At 46.2% G+C, this 21,979-nt stretch overlaps 1 protein-coding gene and 2 long non-coding RNA genes across 10 annotated transcripts in view; all 3 read right to left on the reverse strand.

Annotated features, from left to right (window-relative positions):
• The window catches only part of LOC128082114 (uncharacterized), a 26,230-nt gene extending 17,029 nt beyond the window's left edge, over window positions 1–9,201 (reverse strand). For all 4 annotated transcript variants that reach the window (XR_008207553.1, XR_008207552.1, XR_008207554.1 and 1 more), the window contains exon 1: window positions 8,938–9,201. This is a non-coding gene — a long non-coding RNA (uncharacterized LOC128082114). The remainder of the gene's footprint in view (window positions 1–8,937) is intronic.
• Window positions 9,202–9,984: 783 nt separating this feature from the next.
• CBLN1 (cerebellin 1 precursor) lies at window positions 9,985–12,723 on the reverse strand. The gene is made up of 3 exons (XM_052686562.1): window positions 12,168–12,723; window positions 11,914–12,033; window positions 9,985–10,951 (listed from the first exon to the last, which is right to left on the reverse strand). Exons 1-3 carry the CDS (start codon window positions 12,432–12,434, stop codon window positions 10,754–10,756), a joined length of 585 nt encoding a protein of 194 aa, XP_052542522.1. The 5' UTR covers window positions 12,435–12,723; the 3' UTR covers window positions 9,985–10,753.
• A 1,146-nt stretch (window positions 12,724–13,869) lies between these two features.
• Window positions 13,870–21,979, reverse strand: part of LOC128082350 (uncharacterized) — a 52,533-nt gene continuing 44,423 nt past the window's right edge. Inside the window, exons 4-5 of one of the 5 annotated variants that reach the window (XR_008207622.1) lie at window positions 20,969–21,191; window positions 13,870–19,953 (exon numbers count right to left, since the gene is read on the reverse strand). This is a non-coding gene — a long non-coding RNA (uncharacterized LOC128082350). Of the gene's footprint in view, window positions 21,192–21,979 lie in introns of all 5 variants that reach the window. The other 4 variants (XR_008207623.1, XR_008207620.1, XR_008207621.1 and 1 more) reach the window with 4 other exon arrangements.

Below are 21,979 nucleotides of genomic sequence, written 5' to 3' on the forward strand. Positions count from 1 at the left end.
TTTCAAATGCACCCCCTCCACTGGATACGCCTCTCCTTCGTAATGAAGATAGTGCTCAAAAACATAAAACCTAACTAGCTGGTATAAACTAACTTTACATAAGCAGTTATGACCTAAACAAAGTTTGAAGAGTACACAGCCTCTGGGTACTCTTGCCCCAGTAAGACATTCCGAGTTTAAATTTAGATTTTTATTGCCCTTGGAATGCTGAGATAAACTTTTAGTCCCACCGGTGCAACTCCAGGAAGAGACTATATTAAATTTTGCTGTTCGTGAGGGAGCGAGCCTTCCTTCTATTCATTACCAGGCACGCAAGCCAGGTAATAAAGCTGAGCTGTTTTTATTGTATACAATGTGCACCTTATTATGGCTAGCAGAACTCTGCAGGAGCAGTTGCTATTACCAGGTGGTATCCCATCAGCTGGGAATTACACCAGGGGTTGGAAACACAGACCTGACACACGCTGGGGCCTTTCAGTGTGTGTTCAGACTGCATTCTCTGCTTCCCAGCCCTGAGACAGTTACCTCTGATTTCACTGCTGCTGTGGAGGAACATTGGGAAGTAACCAAAATACAAATGTACCAGCCTACTGAAGTGGCACTGTGACAATACAACAGCTAGATTAAACACATGAGTTTTGAAAAGACAAACCAAGGACCTGTTGTTTGACAAGGAAAAAAGGTTCCAAATGCCCTAATGTTAATAACATGCATTAGTCTTAATTGCCTAACATTTTATGAGCAAAACAAAATAAGTACTTATTGCTAGGTCCAAGTTATTCCATCAGGAATAACCTGAAATACCAATAGAAGCAAAAATCCAGTTTTGTCTGTGGTTTCAGTTAACTGGAAACACGAAGCAGCAACCTTTGTCTCACAAGTTGCAAGAAAGATTCATTCACTTCATTGCATTTTGAGTCTTTTTAAACTAGAAGCAGCATTCCTTATTTCAGCTGTAACAATCCATAATGTTGCACAGGCCTTAGGCAGAATGTTTAAGGAAACTGTTTTATTATGCAATGAAGTAGTGATTCCTCCACATGAGAACCGATGCAAATTATCATTTGACTCAATAAAATAAACTTGAAAAGCAACATACTCAAAGTTACACAGATTCTAATAACCTGAAACCAGTTTTCAAGGCAAATAATGGAGTCATCCCTATGACAAAAGAAACAAACGCTGTGTTATTTCTGGCTGTAACTTGTCATTATCTCATTGATGTCCTCTCATCAAAATCTCATGCAGTTCTGCTTTTATTTCAAGCAAACCATTCTCAGCCTTCAAGCACTGTGCTCATGCCACAGGCTGATGCTCTCCACTGGTGGCAGAAACATTTCCTTTCTGAGACAACAGACAGAAGTTACCTAGATCTTGATCCTGCTAATAGCAGCTGGAGTTGGTAGGAAATGCAGTGCTGAGAATGAAGCACACAGCACCTTATTGATGTTGTTCTCCATTTCATTATTTGCTTTTCAAGTAGTATGGAAATGAAGCCCTATGGTTTTAATCATGTTCATTAAAGGAGAAGAGATGCTGCAATCTCACCTCTGACATATTTACTAACTTTAAAGGAGAATCCGGGCTTTATTTGTCCATGTTTTGACAGAAGGAAATTTTTAAGATTTATAGTTTGGACTCCTTGTTGTTATTTGAAGACAGAGGAGGTTTGATGAGAAAGCTGCAGGGCTGTTTGTTTATTTTTTAAACACTGTCTCTGTAATATAGTCAAATTGACTGTGCTTCTCTGATCCCTTTTACCCAGAGGAAAGTTTGTGATTATTTTTTTTCCTTTCTGCACACAACATTAATCAGAATTCCTTAACATTCCCTGCCTCTTCAGTTCCTAACCTACTCAGAACTGGCTTAGATGAGCTTTCCTTTTGCTGGTTTGGGGGACTTCCCCCATCTTCTGGCCTCACTTTTGAGTCTTTCCGAAGTTGTTTCCTCCCAGAATAGCTTTGATTTGTGCTCCTCACTCTGGCCCTTCCTCCCCTTCTATGGTGTTTTGAAGTTAAATAGTGCTTTTGATTTCATTAAGTTAGTTTTCCTTATAATTCCTGTAGCTGTCGCTTCTTTCTGCTTTCACAGATATTGATAACATTATGAATTACATTATACTGTGCAGAAATAAAGCTCAGAAATAATTGAAACTCACTGCCATTTTCTTCCAGTTTTTGCAAAGGGTTGAGACTCCCTGGGAATTTATTTAAAACTCTCCTTTAATCCTCCTGCAGGACTGATGTTTCCTTTCAGAAAAGGAGGACACTGCTCCAGCCAGAAGAAATGACATAGCATGAGGAAAAGAGGAAAAAAGTCCTGAGTCATGAAAGCAAAGAAAAAAATGCAGCTGAAATAGAATTGAGAGACGATTAAACTCCACAAACTGCAAGGGACAGAAAAGTAGGATGGAGCTCTAATTGAAAGGAAATTGAGGACTGACTCTACAGAAGAGCTAGGCAGATCAAGAAGGAGCAGGAATTTGGCCAAGGGAGAGCTGAACTACAGAACAACTCTCACCTTCTAGCTCTGCTCATTATCCACCCTCTGTCTTCTGCTCCCACTGAGAGCCTGGGACCCTTCTGACAAAACATTCTCCAGCCACAGTCAATCCAGGAGCACAGGAGCAGAGCCTCCGGGACAGGAGTTGTTCTAAGGTCAAAACAGCACTGCCAGGGTGCAGTAGTGGATCTGCACTATCCTCAGAGTGGGGGCAAATATCCAAACTCCAAGGGACACCAGTCACTTCTTGTTCCCACATCACAGAGAAGAGGAAAGAACTGTATCTCAAGTTTGCAAGCTGACACACTTTGTGAATAAGCACTTCCCTTCGTTCCCGGTACCCTGAAATCTGATTGCTGCAGAAGCAAAAAACAAAACCAAAAAAACCCACCAACCCTCTGCTAAGAGCTAAGCACACTGCAGCTGTCTTTCAGACATCAGAATGCCTAATACAGTCGTCAATAACTTACTGTGTGCAGTCTAGCTGATTCCCTGCAGACCTTTTGTCAATTAGAAAAGCTTTTTTTTTTTCCACCCCATCCATAACAGGCACATTAACCTTCTTCCTACTCCTACAGACCATTTTGGAAAACCCATGTTTACAGTAACTGAATCCACTCTCCGTGCTCATCAAAAGAAGTGTGAACAGTGTTAAATCAGAGCCCACAGTTACAGAAAGTACTGCTTAATCTGGCATTCTTAGCAGCTCTCTAGTGTGAGGTAACAGCATTCAAAGCACAGCAGTGCCATATTAAAAAGTGGAAAAGGGCACTATTTTCTGCAGAACTGGATTAAAAAAAAAAGAAGTGTGATCCTTTAATACTCATCTTTCTCAAGTGGACGTTGAGAATTCTCTGAGCATTCTGGGCACATTTTAAAGATGAGTCCAACAATTAAAAAAAAAAATCCTATGCAAAATTAATACATTTCCTAATAGATAAAAAAGAAATATCTCAATGTATGACGTTTGCCACATAGGTGATATATGATACTGACATCCTAACAATAGGAGGCTATGAAGATAATCTGAAATTATTTTCTGTTCCTTCCCTATCTGCTCTTCATCCTCAGGTTCTTCAATGAATCAGATTTGCCAGCAAAGCAATTTAAGCTTCCAGGGATAACAAAATTCTTCCTTTTCTAACAGAGCTAAGAACTATTGGATGAGGACAGAAAGCCCAAGAGGAAGAGTTATCTACTGATACCGAGCTACATTTTTATCTCTAGGAATAGAAGCAGCACTATTTTGGAAGAAATAACATTGATTTAGCTAGAGCACAAGACATCTTCTATTTAATATACGTTGCTTCCTGGGCAAGGGTAGGACAATACTTGTATGCCCTGAACTAAATGCCTCCTGCTGTGTTTTCACTACTATTTAGAGAGAAGTATTTTATTCCCTTGTAACACTGAGCTCTGAACCATAAGAAACTTCATGCTCAGCCATGAACCTGGATGGATGCTTAGTTAAGGAGCCACTTTTGGAGTAATTCTTCTAAGCTCTTATGTCATGTATGACTGGAAAAGGGAAGAGTTGCTGTCCTGTCCTGCATAGATCATGAAGCAAAGCATGCCAGCCAAAGTAACGGGTACAATTAATCTCCTTGTTCAGAAAGCAGACACAGAAACTAGCCATCCCTGAGAACAGACATAAGGTTTGCTGCAACCTGGCCACAACGTAACAGGAGGGAAATTTCCATGGACTGCAGAGGTGGAAGGCTGAGTGAGAGGCATCCGAGTCAGGTAGGAGCTTCCTGCACTAGGAACAAAAGCTTCACTGCAGCATTATTGACAAGACATTAGTGTAGGTACAGAAAGATGGGAACACAGAGCGGTATGACATGCTGTCACCATGAAGATGTGACAGATGTATTCAGGAAATATAAAATATGTTCCCATAACTTCAAATTAAGAGAGTACACGGGAAACCAACCTGAATAAAGAATCCTCCCTTCTCTGAAACATGCTGATACTAGCTGCACTAATCACACCAGATCTAATTACATCAATTTAGAAACAACACTCCAATGTTGTATTTGTAATATTTTCCAGCTTTGCTGAAAACACAATAAGGGGAACATTAAAAACATGCGTAAACATTAAACTAAACATATCATCCTGCAGTTGATCTAAAGTTACACAGGACTCATTTATCTTCCCAGCTGCTGAAATACAGCCAAAGGGATGTGGCTGCACTACCGCCATTCTTGCCATTAGGCAGCCATAACCACACCTGAGGTACTGACCAGTTGCCTAGAGAATGCAAACATGGGCTCTCCTGCTTTCAGAAGCATCAGCACTTCCTGATACTCTGACAAACCATGCCATAAAATGCACAAAAACACATCAGCAACAAATGCTGTATTTCTGTTCTTGTTACTGTTCTCCATGTTTTAATATGTATTTCATTTGTTTTGTTTTAAAACAACTCCAGCAGAATTCAACTGCTTCTTCCTTCACCCCCCACAAGACAATAGTTTAAGTCTTCAGTATCATTTAAGAGACTGTCACTGAGTGGAGGGGAGATTGTTTCTTTATAAATCCATCTACTGTATGAAGAAAAAAAATAACAAGAGATGCTATACAATGAAAACGTAATAATTAACTTTTAACCATTTCTCTTCATTTATAACCATTTATTAAGGACACAGAAAATATTTTAAGTAGGAAAAGCTTCTCATGGAACTAGAGTAGGTTAGGCAACTCAAACCCTATACTGATGCAATTTGATGCGACCATCACCAGGACCACTGGACAGCCCTGACCTTTTGATATAACAGTTATTTAAAAAACAAACAATACTTATCTTAGACATCTTAAATTTTGGACAACAAAGGCATGCCTTTGCACTGGGATGCCTCCAGTAATCCGAAAGTTTTAGGCGATCTTACAAACAAGGGTAAAAGTTGGTTACATAGGCCAAAGGAAAGATAAGAAAATGGCAGAAAGGGAACATGGATGTGTTTCTTGCCAAGTTTGAGTTATCCACGCCACCTCTGCCTCATGCAGGTACAGCAGCTGCATGCCACAGCAGAAGTAATAGGGCTGGAACACATTCCTGTAGCATCATTTCCTGGCTTCTGCCACAAGGTCCCAGGTGTAAAATAAGATGCAAGAATCTGCACTGCAATACAACTACGCAAATTTTCGTCAGCAGAAAAACCTCATTTAACAACCCACTGGAATTTAAAGCTACAGTTTGAATCCTGAGCCCTGGCACCACTGCTGTAACAATGAAAGATCCTCCTCCCCCTGAAGATTGCTTTCTCTCAATGTACCCTTTCCAAAGTACCTTTAAGTCAATGAAGTCTTTTCACTATGTACGTTAGGAAAACAAATATGATTTTCATAGGTCAAAGATGCTGCATTAAACCAGTACTTCCAGACTCAACACTGACTTATCCCAATGTGGGAAAATAATTTAATTCTGATCAGACTCGTACAATTTTTATGTACATGGCACGCAAAATGTGGAGTTGGTAAGTTTATGCATATTGATAGTAGTGAATTACTGGCCAGATTCCCAATTAGCTTAATCAAGCCACAGTAGAGAACTGGGAATATGTTGCAGGAAATTCAGTAAATATCTCTACTCAGTTACCACTGCATGATGTTGGCCACACAACAAACTGCACGACTACCTCCATTATTATTTCTATTATGTACCTAATAAGTGCTGAGCCTCATTTTGTTATCATAGATATGAGTGGTTGTGCCATTCCTGAAGGTGTTTTAACACCACAGGCTGCAATCCTCCAGGTTCTAAGAACAAGTGACCCCTTAGAAAGGTGCTCCAAAGACTGAAATAGTGAGATTAATCACCAGAAAGGAGACAGCAAAGGAACAATAAAACCAGATTAAAAAGAGACAGATCAGAAGCTTCTCTATAGCTACAACTTAACAGACAGAGCAGTAGGGAAATTCAGCTCTGTTGACAGCTTGGAAGTACAAAACCAGGCAGAAGTGACATAAATACTCAAAATGGAGCAACAGATCAACACCAATGGAGAATTTGAGCAGGCGACTCAACATATGTACAAGGATTACGGGGAAGATAGAGTATGAAGGAGAACTGATGGGATTTCAAGTTCTGAAGACCAGATTTTAACAGTTACGAATTCAGGAACACCTGAGTGGTAAAGAGCACAGTGTTGCTCTGTTCCTCCAATGGAAGTGTTATTTATCAGGTCAGCAGACCAGGCAGCCTGACCAGCACCCCATAGCGCTTCACAAGGAACGTTGAAGGAAAGATGTTAGAATGAGAAATACCACGTTTACCTTTTCTCCTTCCCCTCTGCTCTCCCTCTCCCCCCAAAACCCAGCACTTTCATTTGATAGCAGAAAGAGAAAAGTACAACTACTTTGGTGACAGCAGCTCTGAAAACCACTGCCACACAACTACTGGCAGTTTTTATTATTAATTCAGGATTACAATATTTATCTTTGAAATAGCGTCATTTACCACTGGCAAAGTTAGGAAACACTGCCAATATAGAAGCTCAAGGAGGATGGCCTCGACTTGGTTGACCCAAAAATACCAAAAGCACATTAAAATGTATTAGCATTAAGTGCAAGTATGAACTGAGAATTTTCACTATGAGCTGAGGGACTTCTAATTGAAAAATAAAGCAAGAGTCCTGTGATCCTCCAGTCCTTGAACGAGGGTTGCACAGACAAAACAAAAAGCAAAGCCCCACGCTACTTCTGGATGAAAGACATTTTCAGCACTTCAGTTATAAATCCCATCAGAAGTTGATGCACTGCTATTTCTTCTAACATATTGCACACAGCACAAGTTAATGACTATCATGTCTCCAGTCTTTAATGTACTCAAACTCTTCCACAGCATCCTTTCCTCACATCTTCATCTCCTTAGTGATCAGCAGAGCTTTGGTCACCCCCAGACAGAATTACTCTCAAACATGCAGCAGAGGGGCACACCAAAGAAAGAGGCTGAGACCAAAAGGTGTATGACCTGCTATTGCTACAGGAGAAAGAGAATTAAAAGGCTGCTGATGTGAGAGCACTAGGAGTTGCATTCTTCAAGGAAGGCTCCTGATGCTCAGTGCTCTGTTGCCAGTGATACAAGCACAAAAAACAGGAGAGTCCTGGGCTTTGCAAGTCCAGGTATTATGCAGCCTTAGAACCTCTGATAGCACAGCTGCCTTCCCAAGCGCTTTCTCAGCCCCAGGGCCCGAGCTCAGAACAGCAACCGTTGCCTTTCAAAAACCCCACGCTGTAAGAAACTAAATTCAACTCCTGCAACTTAAAAGGCACTTCCCTCATCATCGCAGCCCAGATCCAAAGAAGCAGAAGGACAAACATCATCATCTTCCTCACTCGTCCAATAGAAGGCTCAAAGCCACTATAACACGAGGAACGGAGAGCCCCGCACCCAGACGTTCACATCGTGGCAGCGCCTGGCTGTCCCAGGGCGCCTGGTGGGAGGTGTGGAGACGCCCGTAGCGCGGATACCCGCGATGCGGCGCGCAGCCGCCGGGCCGTGCCGGGCCTTCTGGAGCGCAGCGCTGTCCCGAGGCGCGCACTGACCGACCACCGCCGGCCTCGCCGAGCCCTTCCCTTCCCCCCACGCTGCACGTGGCTCCCGGCACTGCCCGCACACCCACGGCGCTCTCGGCAGCGACGCAGCCTGCTCACCCTCCCCATCCCGCGCAGCTGCGCCGCGGGGCTCCCGCAGAGCCCTATTACTCCCCCCGCCTCCGGCAGCGCTCCGACCGCTGAGCTCCACAAAACCCCTCGCGTCAGCGGATCCCTGAGGTCACCCTCGGGGATAACGCGCCGGCAAGAGCCGACGGCTACCGCGGGCTGCTCTAACCCCGCGCCTAGCGCTCTGTTCCTCTTTCCCCGCCTCCCGAATCCCACCTGGCGTCCGCACCGCACGGTCCCGGAGGAGCGGGGCAGGCTGGCTGCCGGGGGCGGCCCCGCGGCGCGCTGTGCGCGGATTCCCCCCCCCGTCGCCCGGCTCCTAGCCCAGCCCGCACGGCACGCGGCAGCTACGGGCGACGGAACGCGGAGCCCGGACCGCGAGGGGAACGCTTTGCGCGGCGCCAGCCCCGGAGTTACGGCACTTTTCCTTTAGGACCAAACTTGCCATCTCTTGCCGGCGCCATTAATCTCCATCCCCGCACCGCTCACGCAGGAGCGAGGCGGTTGGCTTCTCCTTTTCCTCTCCTCGCCCCCGCACGCGCTCCCTAAAAACCCAACAATTATCAGTGTGGATTTTTTTCCTTAATTCCCCTACATCTGCGTCATTATATTCGCATTAGAAATCAATCAGCTTCGGTCATTAGCATTAGCGATCTACTCATAAAGCAAACACCCGTCACGCTAATGAACTGAACGAGGCATAATTTCTTGTTGTGTAAACCGATGCTCAGCTCTAATCAGCAATAAATTCAATCAGAAATTACTTACATCAACCGGAGAGCGACGGCTGAGAGGAACGGACACCCCGGACACCGGCAGAGCGCTGCGGGGAGCGGAACGCGGCCGCGGAGCCGTTGGGGGGACGCAACCCTGAGCTTGAGGGAGCACCCGACTGCAGCCCCCGCCGCGTGCCCGACCTCGAGATGAAGCCTCGCGCTTCTGATCAGAGCAGCGCAGAGCGGCGGCGCTTCGCTACAATCGGACAGAGCGAACTCCAGGTGCAGCGACTTAACGAGGCGCTCGCAATCAGGGGAGAACTCACAGCTGAAGGTGGGGGGTTAGTTACTTTGCGTGGGGGGACAAAGGAAAAGAGAAAAGAAAGGAGAGGAAAAAAAAAAAAAAAAAAAAAAAAAAAAAAAAGACATCAACAGCACCTGCGGCCCTCAGACGGTTTTCTGCAGCCCGGTGGTTCTGCGGCTTCGGCCCGGCCGCGGGACACCGCGCTGTGCTGCCGCGATCGGGGGAAGCAATGACGGCTCTGTGCGGGGCTGCGGCGCAGCTCCGGGAGAAGGCAGCCCGACTGCCGTCGTTATCAGCCCTTCCTCGCAGACCTCGCAGTAGTTTCCCAGTCGCGCGGCTGCGGGCTCCCGCTGAGCTCCCGAGGGCGGGTAGCGGGGCCGGGGCCGCCTTCCCTCCTCGCCCTGAGCTTCGGCGGGACCCGAACCAGCGGCCCCGGGCGTGGGCCCAGAGCCGCCGCCGCCGCGCGCTCCTCGCCCCGCTTCAACTTGTCTTCGCATTTCGTTCCAACCGAAATCCTCGTCCGCACCTTTTAATAAAAGTAGTTATCTGTCCGAGCGCTGCGAAATTATAGCATTTCCACCTTTAAAAGACCGTAAACAAAATAATACTGGCGAATAAATGCTGCTAGCATCGAAAGATAAATACGTCGTAAAGCCGCTTCAGACGGCCGTACAAAATGTGCTGCGCTTTATAGGCTGGAGTACAGACAGACGCATCGATACTGCGATCCGGGAGCCCCTGCCCGGGGCCGCGCTGCCGCCTGCAGTGAGGAACCTCAGTGCGGGTTAAGAAAAATAAAAGTCCCATTTAAACTTTATTGAATTAAAGCAAAAATTAATTTTCAATATTCACACATATATTACAGAGTAATAGTAAAAGTTCAATATACTTCCTGGCGTTTAGTTGGGCCACATTTTACAAGAGCAAAACAAGCATCAAAACATTTAGCAGCCTTAAATTTCACAATCACTCAGAATTACATAGAAATATTGAAATACTGCGGTCAGCCCTCGCTGCAAACAGTTCTTCACGTAGAAACGTCTCCTTCAGCCTGCACACAGCCAGAGCGGCATCTGCTCTTCCACCGTGGCATCCACGTATTCAAAAATACTTTGCGCTTTTGTTTTGTTGTGTGGGTTGGTTTTTTTTTTAAGTTAAAACTCAGAGAAAAGAGTCGAGATTAACATGTTTTAAAAACAAAACTACAAAATATGCTGTAAAGGACAATGGAAATACCTAAAGTCTACTTGTGCGAGGCAGAAACCATGGGGAACGATGGCCGATTACACAGTGACACAGAGATGGGAACTAATTCTGTGGGAGGAGAGAGGAATAGAAATGGGGCTGTGATCAATTATAGTGTCTCCTGCCTGTTGGCTGCAACACAACGGAAATAAGGAGTAATTCTTCAAAGCGATGTACACAACCTAAGCAGGATTTAGCTTCTTAAATATTTGCACGTAAAAAGTCCGCTGTCCACAGCTCCGCACACCCAGCTGGGGCTGGGGAACTTGTAGGAGATTCTCTGACTTGCAGCTCTCCCTTCTCTCAGATGAGATGTGGTTTAAAGCGGGAACACCAGAAATCCAGAGAATGTCGAGTACTTCCAGCCCCCCATCAGGTTCCCTCTCTCCAGTTTTAGATAAGCTCTGTCTCCTTTCTCCATCTGTATCAGCACTCCGTTGCTGGCAGCTTCTCGGGTCACATCTTGGTCTCCTGCAAAGGCAGAAATCACTGGCCACCCATTTAGCATCAAACTCACCTAAAGAGCAAGATAAAACAAAGCCCTTCGTCAGTGCAAGGCTCACCTCGCAGGGGAAAGTCGTTAGGAAAGGGCCTCTTTTGGCAGCTGCAACTCCAGCCCATAAAAATGAAACAGCGTTGTGAGCCCGGCTGAGGTGTGCCCTCCAAGGGAAGAGGGCTTTCACCGCTGTTTTAGAGCGGCAGCCACATCAAAACCCCTGGTGCATATAGAACAAGGCATTGATCCTATTCTGAAGGATTTCAGTGGGGTGCCCGCATGTTTTCAGGCTATGAAAGAGCTCTGCTCACACTCAATGAAAGGTGGCTCTATGCGGAACCTCAGAGCCGTGCGGAGGGCTGTCACAGCCGCCCCTCAGCACATCTGAGGTGAGTTCAGGGGTGTTTGCCTTTGCCAGGCAGCAAAGACAATGTGCCACAACAGTCAATAGGCATTCCTCGGATCACACTGCCGACCCCAGGACTGTGTACCCCGCATTAACAATGCGCGCCCTGCCCAACCTAACGTGGGAAGCACTACGACGCTGCAGCTGTGCGTTCACCTTTGCAATGCGCATCGCTGCACAGACATTTTCCGCCTGGGTTCTGCTACCTGGCTTCGGGCCGGTAGTACCATATCCCTACCCAGAGGTGTGTGTGCACCGAGCCACACACCAAAGGCGTGTACGGGGTGTCTGCATGTCTGCATGCGGCGCTGCATTCATACACTCCAGATGGGTCCACGTCTCGGAGCCCCCCAGCTCCCTTGGTCCCAGGAGCCTCCCCTCCGGCGGCCGTGCAGCGCTGCCCTTGATCCGGGATTTCAGCTCCCGGCCCGGGGCGGCTCTCGCTGCCAGTGCAGGCCTCGTGGCCGCGCGGCCCTCGGGCGGGGCGGCGGGGGGTGCCCAGGGACACGGCACGGCCCCACCGCGTCCCGCTTCGCTTCGCTCCGCTCCCCCCGCGCCGCTGCTCCCGCGGGCTGACCTGGATGGTTTGCCTGTTGTAGACTTTCACCACGTGAAAATTAAAACTGTAAATTCCTTTCCTTGGAGCTATGAACGTGCTCCTCTCCGAGTCGAAGTTGCTGCCGATGTTCACTAGTACCTGCAAGGAAAGGGCACCGTCAGCGCTCCGCCGAACCCCGGCCCCCGGCTCCCCCCTGGGGCGGGCAGAGCCCCGCGGGGCGGTGCGTCCCCTCCTAGCCCCGACAACTTCCCGTCCGCAGCCCCGCTCCGCACCTGGTCGAAGTAGATGATCATGGTGCGGTTGCTCATCTCGGAGGGCTCGTGGTTGGTGCTGCGGATGGCGGAGAAGGCGACCTTGGCGCTGCCGGAGCGCACGGAGATGCCGAGCGCGGTGCCGGTGGGGTCGGACGTGGGGTTGGAGTCGCACACCACGAGGCACTTCCCCTCCAGCACGATGGGCTCCGTCTCGTTCTGGCCGCACACCAGCCACGCCGCGCCCAGCAGCAGCCCCAGCGCCAGCGCCGGCCCCGGGCCTCGCATGGCGCCGCGCTCCCTTCGCTCCGCTCCGCGCCGCGCGGTACGGCACGGCACGGCACGTCCGGGCACGGCACGTCTGGGCACGGCACCGCTCCGCTCGCCCTGCTCCGCCGCGCTCAGAGAGGGGCCGGGAGCGCCCCACCGGGAGGGAAGCGGCCGCGAGAAGGCACGGCAGCACCGGCGCACATAGCGCGGAGAGGTGCGGGGAATTGCGGTGCGGGGCCGAGCGAAGCCGTCCGCAGCCGCGCGGGGCTGAGAGAGGCGGCGGGAGGCGGCGGCGCTGCCGGGGCTGCCGGCGAGCACAAAGACGGCGCGGGGCGCGGCCCCGCCTCCCCACCGGCCCCGCGCTGGCGTCAGCGCCCCGCGCCCGCCCCCGCCGCGCCCGACCCAACCGGCGCCGGTCCCGCACGGCCGCCGCCAATGGCCGCGCGGTCCGCCTGCCGCTGCCGCGCTTGTTAGGCGGCGCGGACGCGGGAGCAGGTGCCCAGCAGCAGGTGCCCGGCAGCAGCCCGCACCGCACTGTACCGCGCAGCGCAGGTAGGAGCGCGGCGGCGGCAGCGCCGCGTGGGGCTGGGGCGGCGCGGAGCGGGGCGGGGGGTACGGGAAGCGAGCGGCTGCAGGCGGGGTAGGGGCCTCCCGCCACCTCCGAGCAGCAACGTCGGGGCGTGCGGCAATCTCCGCAGCCGGCCCCTCCCGCGTTACGGGACGATGCCCTGACCGCACCGTCTCGTTCCGCAGGAGCGGAGGGGCTCGAGCGAGAGGCGCGGTCCCGGCTGTAACCAAGAAAATTTCCTCGCTCACCGAGCCCCCTTCGAGCAGCGCGGCGCTCCGCTGCCAGGGAGCTCCTGGCGCCGGTCCGGCCCCTCTGCCGCTGCCGCCGCCCCGCGCAGCGCGCCCCGGCGCCCTTCTGGCTGCGCTTCCGGCCCGACGGACTCCGCGCCGCGTCCGTGCCGAGGGGCCGCCGCCAAATCTGGGCCGGAGCAGAAGGGATTCACTGTGAACTATGAGTGCCGCAACATAAGTTTTCTAAATGGCAAATGCGTCCAAAAGTAAACTTGTATTCAGACATTAAAATCAACTGGAGTTGGTAGCATCCTCTCTGGAAGTTAAATTTCACTGAAAGCTGGGGCGGTACGGGGGTCGGGTTGCGCGTAGCCGATCCCTCGGGCCCTGCGGGAGCCGGTACCGCGGCGGGGAGGGGACCCGGGAGCCGGGTACTGCTGCGGGATGGGCAGCAGCACTGAGGCGGCTGGGGGCAGTGCAACTGCAGCAAGGAGACGGGGGAAGGAAGACGGACAGAGAGGCGTCGGAGACAGCAGAAAGAAAAACTCCTGAGAAGTGTGAAAAGAAAAGGAGGGGGAGGAGCTACCCACAGGCTGCCAGGAGCCGTCCCGCTGGCAGCTTCTGGTCTCTGCTGTATCGTTGCCGAACTGGGCATCAAGGTCAGAAACAGAAACTTTCTTCAAATCAAATCGTTATTTATAAATATGTCTAAGGGCTAAAGCAAATCAGAATCAGCCACAATAAGAATTTTGCTTCCTTATCAATGCTGGTGAAATAGCAGAGGGAAACGCAAACTGAAGGAGCGCAACTTTGTAAAAAGTTCTGAGTGCTTAGCTGCACTCTTCTGACGTTATGAAAAATATGTGTATGTTCCTCTTTTAAGGCACTTCCTCTGCACAACAGACTCATTTCTTGTGCGCTGCTTTCTGTAGTTCTGATGGGTGTTCTGATGGGTTCCCTCCTCAGCTGGAGTTCGCCCATGATGATTCCGGGGGACTGCTGTGGCAGAAGCAAGGGGGGCTCTGGTTCCCAGCTCCGTGGGCTCAGAGGGATGGAAGTAACAGAGAACAAGAACTGCAGGAGCTGGGAAAAGGAACAGATCTGTCGATTTCCTAGAAGCCATACCTACAAACAGGAGATGGGCAGACAGGCAGGGGGAAGTGCAAACCTGCCTGTGCTGGACACCATCATTCCTATGGACTATCAGCCTTGCACACTTGACTTGCGCTGTAGCGCCCAGCTTCTGCAGCTCTGGCTTTAATAAAGTAATGCCAGCCATGCAAATGAGATATTACTTCATTTTCATTAAATGTCACATGCTGAGCTAGGCTGTTATGATGGTTTTCTCTGCATTGACAACAGGCTGTTATTTGTACTGGGAACAGAGAAAAGATGCTCAGCAGGAGGATGTATGTACTGATATATAAGAACATGCCTTAATTAGTGATGTGTGGCAAAGAGCTCCCAAGCTAGGAGTGCAGATTTGCAAATCCAGATGTTTACAGAGGGATGAGAATTACACGACTCCATCAAATTACAAATTGCTTTGTTAATCAATGTCACTAAGATACAACAGGACAATTGTTGTTCAGATACAATGGCAACAATATTAATTCGTTGACAAACTATAGTATTTGTTGTTTGGTGTTAGACTGAAACACAGTCTAACACTAAGAGATGGTATTTCTCATGTAGGGCCCTTTTTTTTTTTGTCTTTGTTTTCAGAAACATTTCTGTGGGTAAGGAGAAAATGTGTGAACCATCCACCTTGTGGTAACTAGCCCTGAGCTGGTTATGTGACTGGTTGGCTGGTCTGGTTTACAGATTCAGAATGGATTGTCAGTCTGCAAAACTCCCCTAATGCTTCACCTGGTTGTGAGGAAAAACACCAACTTGGAAGTAATCTGGAGGAAAAAAAATAGTTCAGTAATTCTCATAAATTTCTGATGATCCATTTCAGGACTGGTTACTGTCCTGCTCAGGCAATGAGAAAGTTGCTTGTTTTAGTCCAGAAAAATACGGGAAGACCAAAAAACCTTTTTGTTTGTTTTTTTACCTTACAGAAGGAAGTTAAAAGCTCAGAGGTACTGAATTGATGCCTTTAGAAACTGAAATATGATTTAGCCATAAAGCAGTTAAAACCATGAGCAACAGCAGCATTACCTGCCCTGCATTACATTGTCAGTAAGCCCTAATCCTGTTTTAGGGAAATCACCCTTGGAAACTCAGTCTCACTGGACATTTAACTAGCTTCCCTTATAAAGAAAACCTCTAAGGGGAGAAACTATAAGCTTCTGAAAACAAATACAGAAAAATCTATTAGAAGCCTTTTTTCCTTCAAGAGAACAATTTATCAAGAGTTTAGCTGGCTGTGTATAAAACCACCTTTTCATGGACTACTTGCCTTTTGATTTAATCCTTTTTGAGTTATAAATACAAGGTCTGGCCTGTAACCAGATAACTTATATGAAATGTGGTTTGTTCACAGTTCTGAAAATGCAGTTTGCTCTCTGCTATATTAGTTGAACAGCAAAAAGGCAATTCAGGGATTCATCTTTGCCCTTATAAACTTCAGATACCCCTCTCCCCTAGCATCTGCTGGGATTTTGCACAAAGTCTGAAGATGTATGAAAATGAGATTTATAGCAAAAGACCTCTTGTTGATCTATACTGTGCACTACTACAACTGTTTGATTTGCAGTTGTAAGAGAGATTTGTATGTATTTATGGTGATTTGCTTATGGTGTCACCTTCAGCTTCCACAGCAAGCAATTAAGGTATCTCAAAGAGCAGGTTGAGTCAGGTGAGAGCACACAGCAGGAACAAATAAGCTGTTGGGGTCCCACCCAGCAGCAGCGATCTGTCAGCCCACTCCCTATGGAATAAGAATGACTGCAGATTTGCTGCACTGTGCTTGCCAGCACAGGTTTTGCACAGCAGAGAAAAGACAGAATGGCACAGGCAGGCCGTTTCAGGTGCCAGTGGGGAACAGCACTGGGCCTAGGGAATTCTCCTGTGATTACTTCTTCTTGTAGGAGAAAACAGGCACAGAGGGTAAAACCCAGCCAGTAATGTGAACAGCTAAGGAGTGCATAAGCTTTCTGAGGTGTGCACCCAAGAATAACTGCCAGGTAGACAGTTGTGTAGATTCATATCCAAACATTCTGTAATTTTATTTGGCCCAATTAAACCAGCTTGGTTCCCAAATTTAATCATGCCCTGCTTCCTATAGAAAAATAGTTCTGATTTTCTACTTTCAGATCTTCTGCCCAGAGACTAACAAAATAATATTGGTGTTTTCCCAGAAAATTGATGTATTTTAAAATGTTTGCAAAGACTGTGATAAGATGTTTAAATAAAAATTCACATTTTCCAGTTACAATTTTGGCAAATCTCAATCTCAGAAATAAGATTTTTTTATCTTTACAGGTAGCTGTAAACAGGAGGATAACAGGGAAACTGTTAGATGATCTTAACCAAACTGGGAACGGCAGCAGTAGACAAATATAAAACTGTTGACCTTGAAGGATCATTGGGCTGCATGAACATTGGGTTCTGTACCTTCTGAAGAACAAATTTATTAAGACAGTGCCAGTAATGTCATCTGCTGCTTTTCATTGGGTGCCTGCAATACAGTCTTTGATTTCTAATCTCCCATTTATACATTACCTTGGATGAAGTTAAAAGTGAGAAAAATATTAGCTCAATGTAAAAGATAGTTACAGAATCACAGAATCACAGAATTGTAGGGGTTGGAAAATCATTAAACATGCTGGTTTATATAGCCGTAATTGTCCATATACCCATAGTGCTGCCAAGCATTTCTTTCTTTCCTATTTTAAACTAACTTTGGATTTCAGTCTTACCTTGAGAGAGCATCTTCTTCAGAGGCAAATCTCTTTGGTATTTACTGATGCCATGAAAGTTGCTCAGATAGGATATCAGCAGGTTTTCTTTCAGGTGCAAACAATTCCTAAGCAAGCAAAGATGCAAGTGTCAGGAGCTTGACCTGTTTTTTTTGTCAGACGCTTCTTTCAAAACAAGTGCATTGTTACAAAGAAATAACTCAAATTGAAAATTATTTGCTATTCGAATGGGTAATTGTATTTTAACAGGGCAAAATCCCAACCCAACTTGCCAGAGAACACTCAGCTAAAGCCAGCATGTGTTGGAACAGCATGTGTGCTCACTGTAATTGTAAATGGGGATACTGTGACCATGCTGCCTCTTCTGATTTAAAAGAATTAAAACCAACACTGTCCAAATTTTAACTGAAACTCCTAATAATTAGGGGTTATTAGGGGCTAGCTTTATTTTCTGCAACAGTTCTGTTGTATTTGGAGATTCTATTTAAATCTAGAATTAAGAGCTGTGTTTGAACAGGTAATCCAATCTTCTCTGTGTAATTTAGCCAATGATTTTTTTTTCCTGGTCCTTAGTTTTGGCTGTGTTTCAAGATAAACACTGAAACTGCAATACTAAAAAAAACCTCATTCAATATATTTTACCCAAAAGGATATACCAGGACAGCCTACAAATGATCTTAAAATTCTGATTTATTTATTTATTACTTACTGAGGAAGCTCAGTGACAGGGTACTGATGGGGACTTCACAGTGTACATCCTCCCCTCTAGTGGCTGTTCCTCTCACAGAAAAGTTGCAACACTTCAGCATTTCATCTGTACTAAGTACAAAGTGATGGGCACAGCATGGAGGAAAGCTAGACAGGAAGAAGACATTATATACAATCTTTTATGCACTAGGATATTCAAATCTTGGAGTGATAAGAGCTATAAGAAGACAGAGATGCACAACGAGAGCTGCAGATTTGACAATATTTTTGTGAAAAACATGTTTTCCTTGAAAGATGATAGTAGTTGTGATCACCTGCATGCAAAACCAGCTTCACAGCCATTTCTCAGCCTCTCAGACCAATCTTTTTGTCAGCTTGTCTTGCTTTCCTATATTGCCAGTGCCTTACAGGACTCATAGAGTGGAAAAAAAAAAAAAATGTCAGTAAGCCTATAGAATATCTATCCCTCTTATTTCCTCCAAACCTTTTTCTGCTGTCCACTGCATTCTGCAATTCACCTGTCCTTTTGTCCTTAACATTAGCAAACCCATATCCTAGTTTTCATGTACATTGTTTACTTTTTTGCTATTTCTACTATGAGATAAGTGCCTCTAATACAACCCAACGCACATTCCCAAATTGCTGTCAAAGTGATGTGGCAAACCCATGACTCTCAGGAGAATAGATCACTGCAAAAGCAGAGCTATCCAGAAACTAGGTTGCAGAGGTACAATCAGCACATGGAATATTTTGTAAAGACTTATTTCTTGCCTGCACAAAGGGGCAAGTGGTCATGCAAGGAAGTCCCTGCACTGTACTGCAGCTCTGGCCAGCTTTTCCAGGCATTGCACCAGGAGCACTACGAAGTCTAAATATCACAAACTTGGGAAGTAGGCTGGAAAAAAAAAAAACAAACAGGGGGAGAGAAAAATTGCTGGAATTTCATTCACGTCTCACAATGAGAACCACACTGTGAGAGTTTCCTGTCCCTTCAACTGAAGATATCTCTTTTTCCTCTGCTTACTGTCACCCTATTTGATTGCATCCACTTACACCAGTTTCATAGCAACGTTGATCTCTCCAGCTGTATTTGTCCATTCTGGTTCTGAACAGAACAGTCTAGGTCTTTGTAAGCTACAGTAGATTTCATCAGTATTTGTCAGTGCTCTGGCAGAATATACCAGCGAAGGCTATTAGATACCTCCCTGTTTTCATAGCACTTACTGGACATACAGTCTCAGAGTACATTTCCATCAAAAATAAAAATCTGGCATGATGTGACTATCAGATCTGGAGACTTTTAACCACAAGTCACCAGCAATTAAAATCCTAATATTAATATTTTGTTAAGGTCTCCTCCTTCTGAGTAACTAACTCATTATTCAACTAGTCAAATGTGTTTGCAGCCTTCCCAGCAGGATAACTCTCTAAAATAATGGGTTACTTACCAATTCTTTGAACTTTGTCTGGGACAATTCTTACTGCCTTTTTTCCTCTCTGGATTTGGATAGGAAAATTATTAATAGTTACATGTATTTTCAGCAAAAAAAAAAAAAAAAGAAATAGAAAATTCCATCAGATACTGACTACAGCTACTTTTTATCATAAAATTTTACAAATTCCCCACCAGTGAGCTCATTAGTGTAAATGATAGAACCTTATCCCAGGTTTAAAGTCAGCATTTTTCCTCAGCTACCAAACAGTCTGTTTCCTTTCGTGACATGATAATGGAGGACTTTACTCTAGAGAGCAAGGAAAATATTCTTATCTGTTTTTGTAGGGCAATCAAGTAAGGCTGGTAAAAAAACAAGTGGATCAAGTGAGATTTTAATGCTTCTGGTATCCTTGTGGAAGCCTTTTCCAAAGGAAGCAGAGCCTCTGCAGGAGAAAGAAGTGCACACTGTGACTGCCTGCAAATTGTGTGGAGCAGATGTCAAGGGAAAGCAGAAGATGAAGGCTAAAGAAAATAAATACTCTTCCCTCCTCAATTTTGCCCTCCAAAATCTTTGTAACATTGACTAATCACATCTTCATACCTGTTGGTAACCCCGTATAGCATCAGTATTGCTCAGCGCACACTGGTTCTTCAGTTCTGGGAAACCACAGTGATGCTGGCAACAGGTGCAGGAAGTGAAGTCTTCTTGCTCTCCAGAAGCAAGAGGTAGCTGTGAGAGGTATGAGGTTAAGCTCTTAAAGACACTGGCAACTAGAGATAAAGATAATGCTTAAAAAATTTCAGTTGAAAAGGATGACTTCAGATTACTTTAGTGGCTGAGAGAGCAGAAAGGGAGGGCAAAATCCTACATGCCAACCAAACTTTCATGAATTCAGGCTGGAAAGTGCAAATCTAATAAGGACAGGGTTAACCCATAAACGAGCATATAACACTGTTCATACTGCTCACAGTACATCAAAATATCTCTAATGAATAAGGTCAAAGGCTACAGTGGCACTGGTCAGAGGGCTTGCTGAGTTGGGAGCAGCTAGTCAAAAAGAGAGGTGAGCTCATATTCAGTATGTTACATGCTCGTCTGCTGCTTTCTGAATTTGTAATATTGCTAATTTCCATCTTCTGAATACATCCAGTATTGAAGGAGTTCATGCCTGTGAACAAGTGCCCCATCCCCCAGAGCTCACTCAGGCAAAAGCTTGTTTGGCTCCCAGCAGTGCTGGGAACTCTGCTCGCATCCTCACCCACAGGACCCAGTGGCTGAGCGGGTGCCTGGCACGACAGCCCCCAGCAGGTTCTGTGAGCTCCTGCGGCTCTGCTCCGACCTCAGCGTGGGCGAGCTGCAAGGCAGCTCACTTGAGTGACACGAGAGAAAATAGGATAGCTGCAGACACAAGACCTTTTCTGGTGAAATGCTATCAGTCCGCAGCAGTGCAACAAACAGAACAACCGCAACATATAGATGCTTAGATTTTGTATGTCTGAATCAATAGAGAGACAGACCTGTTTGTGACATAAATTCACTGATGGCTTTCCAAGGAAACCTATTACTAGTCAAGTGCAACTTAGAAAAAAATGCTGAATGGAAATACAATGTTTTACTTTTGGGGAGAGAGATATATCTCAGAAAACAAAATGTCTTCAGTAATTGGAACAATACAGTTTAAATACTATGAAGCTATGAAACAAAGGGCCATTAATAATGCTTGGGCCACACAGAGCATTCCCACCTCTAAATAATGCATTTTCAGCTGTGCAAGTCAAGTCTGTGTTTCACATGTCCAGATGGGTCCCCATCGCAACAGCATCCTTTGCAACTCTTGTAAAGCTTCATCCAAAGCCTACCAGGCTCCAGGTCCATTTTTTTTGTTCTTTTATCCTCTCTCAGTCTTGAATATACTTAACAATCTGTGGATTTTGATGTTTTCATTCATTTCTGAAGCTGCATTTGCACTACAAGATAAGAGGAGAAAAAAAATAAAAAGCAGAACTGCTTTACACAAAGAGTGAAGTTTTAGATTTCTGTGGGTTTTTTTTCATGTTCACAGAGCACAAGGAAATGCCTGTATGCTGCAGTAAGCTCTGGATCAGCTACAAAAGCTCACGACTGTGGAGAAGGGATTTTTTATTTATTCAGCATCATAAGGACCCCCTAGTGACACTGGTGTGGAGGGTGGCTGGGATATGCAGTTCTGTTCTTTCCCAAGAGCCAAATCTACTTGTTTAGGAAACTGCTGATGTATGTGAACTTCACAGGAGATACAAATTGTGCTTAGTGTAGATGTGGCTACTGCCTGGCCCAGATTCTCATTTACATTAGAATAAGTTTTGCATGTGTATTAAATATCATAGAGGTGGAAAGAACGACAGATAAATATAGGTACCTTGCTTTCTATATGCATGGCTTCCACATTTACATTTTATTCCTGAAAACAAAACTCAAACAATACTAAGCTGAGCCTGTCACAATTACCATATTTTCTTACATCTTCCTTCCACGACTATACCCACAAAGCACTAGTCCATCAGTGCCCCCAGCAGCTTGTGACAAACTGCTGTTTCAGTAATTACTGAGCATCCATATCACATCTGTGATACAACTCACTGGAGGGGTTCAAATCTAGAAAGACAGACATCATCATTTTTCTTTTGAAGCTGAGTCTGAGTCACTGAGCTGGACACTGACTGGCTCAGCAGATCAGCAGTGGCACCAAGCATATTATGTTTATTGAACATAACAG

Source organism: Tympanuchus pallidicinctus, unplaced genomic scaffold, assembly GCF_026119805.1.
Source record: "Tympanuchus pallidicinctus isolate F22 unplaced genomic scaffold, pur_lepc_1.0 scaffold22, whole genome shotgun sequence".
Taxonomy (NCBI): Eukaryota; Metazoa; Chordata; class Aves; order Galliformes; family Phasianidae; genus Tympanuchus; species Tympanuchus pallidicinctus.

What these genes read in the sequence shown, in the direction of transcription:
- CBLN1 (XM_052686562.1), bottom strand. Translation starts at nt 12,434, where the DNA reads ATGCGAGGCCCGGGGCCGGCGCTGGCGCTGGGGCTGCTGCTGGGCGCG. An exon ending in TGATCATCTACTTCGACCAG is followed by an intron (nt 12,034 to 12,167) that starts GTGCGGAGCGGG and finishes CTTTCCTTGCAG; the next exon opens with GTACTAGTGAACATCGGCAG. An exon ending in ACAACAGGCAAACCATCCAG is followed by an intron (nt 10,952 to 11,913) that starts GTCAGCCCGCGG and finishes CTTGCTCTTTAG; the next exon opens with GTGAGTTTGATGCTAAATGG.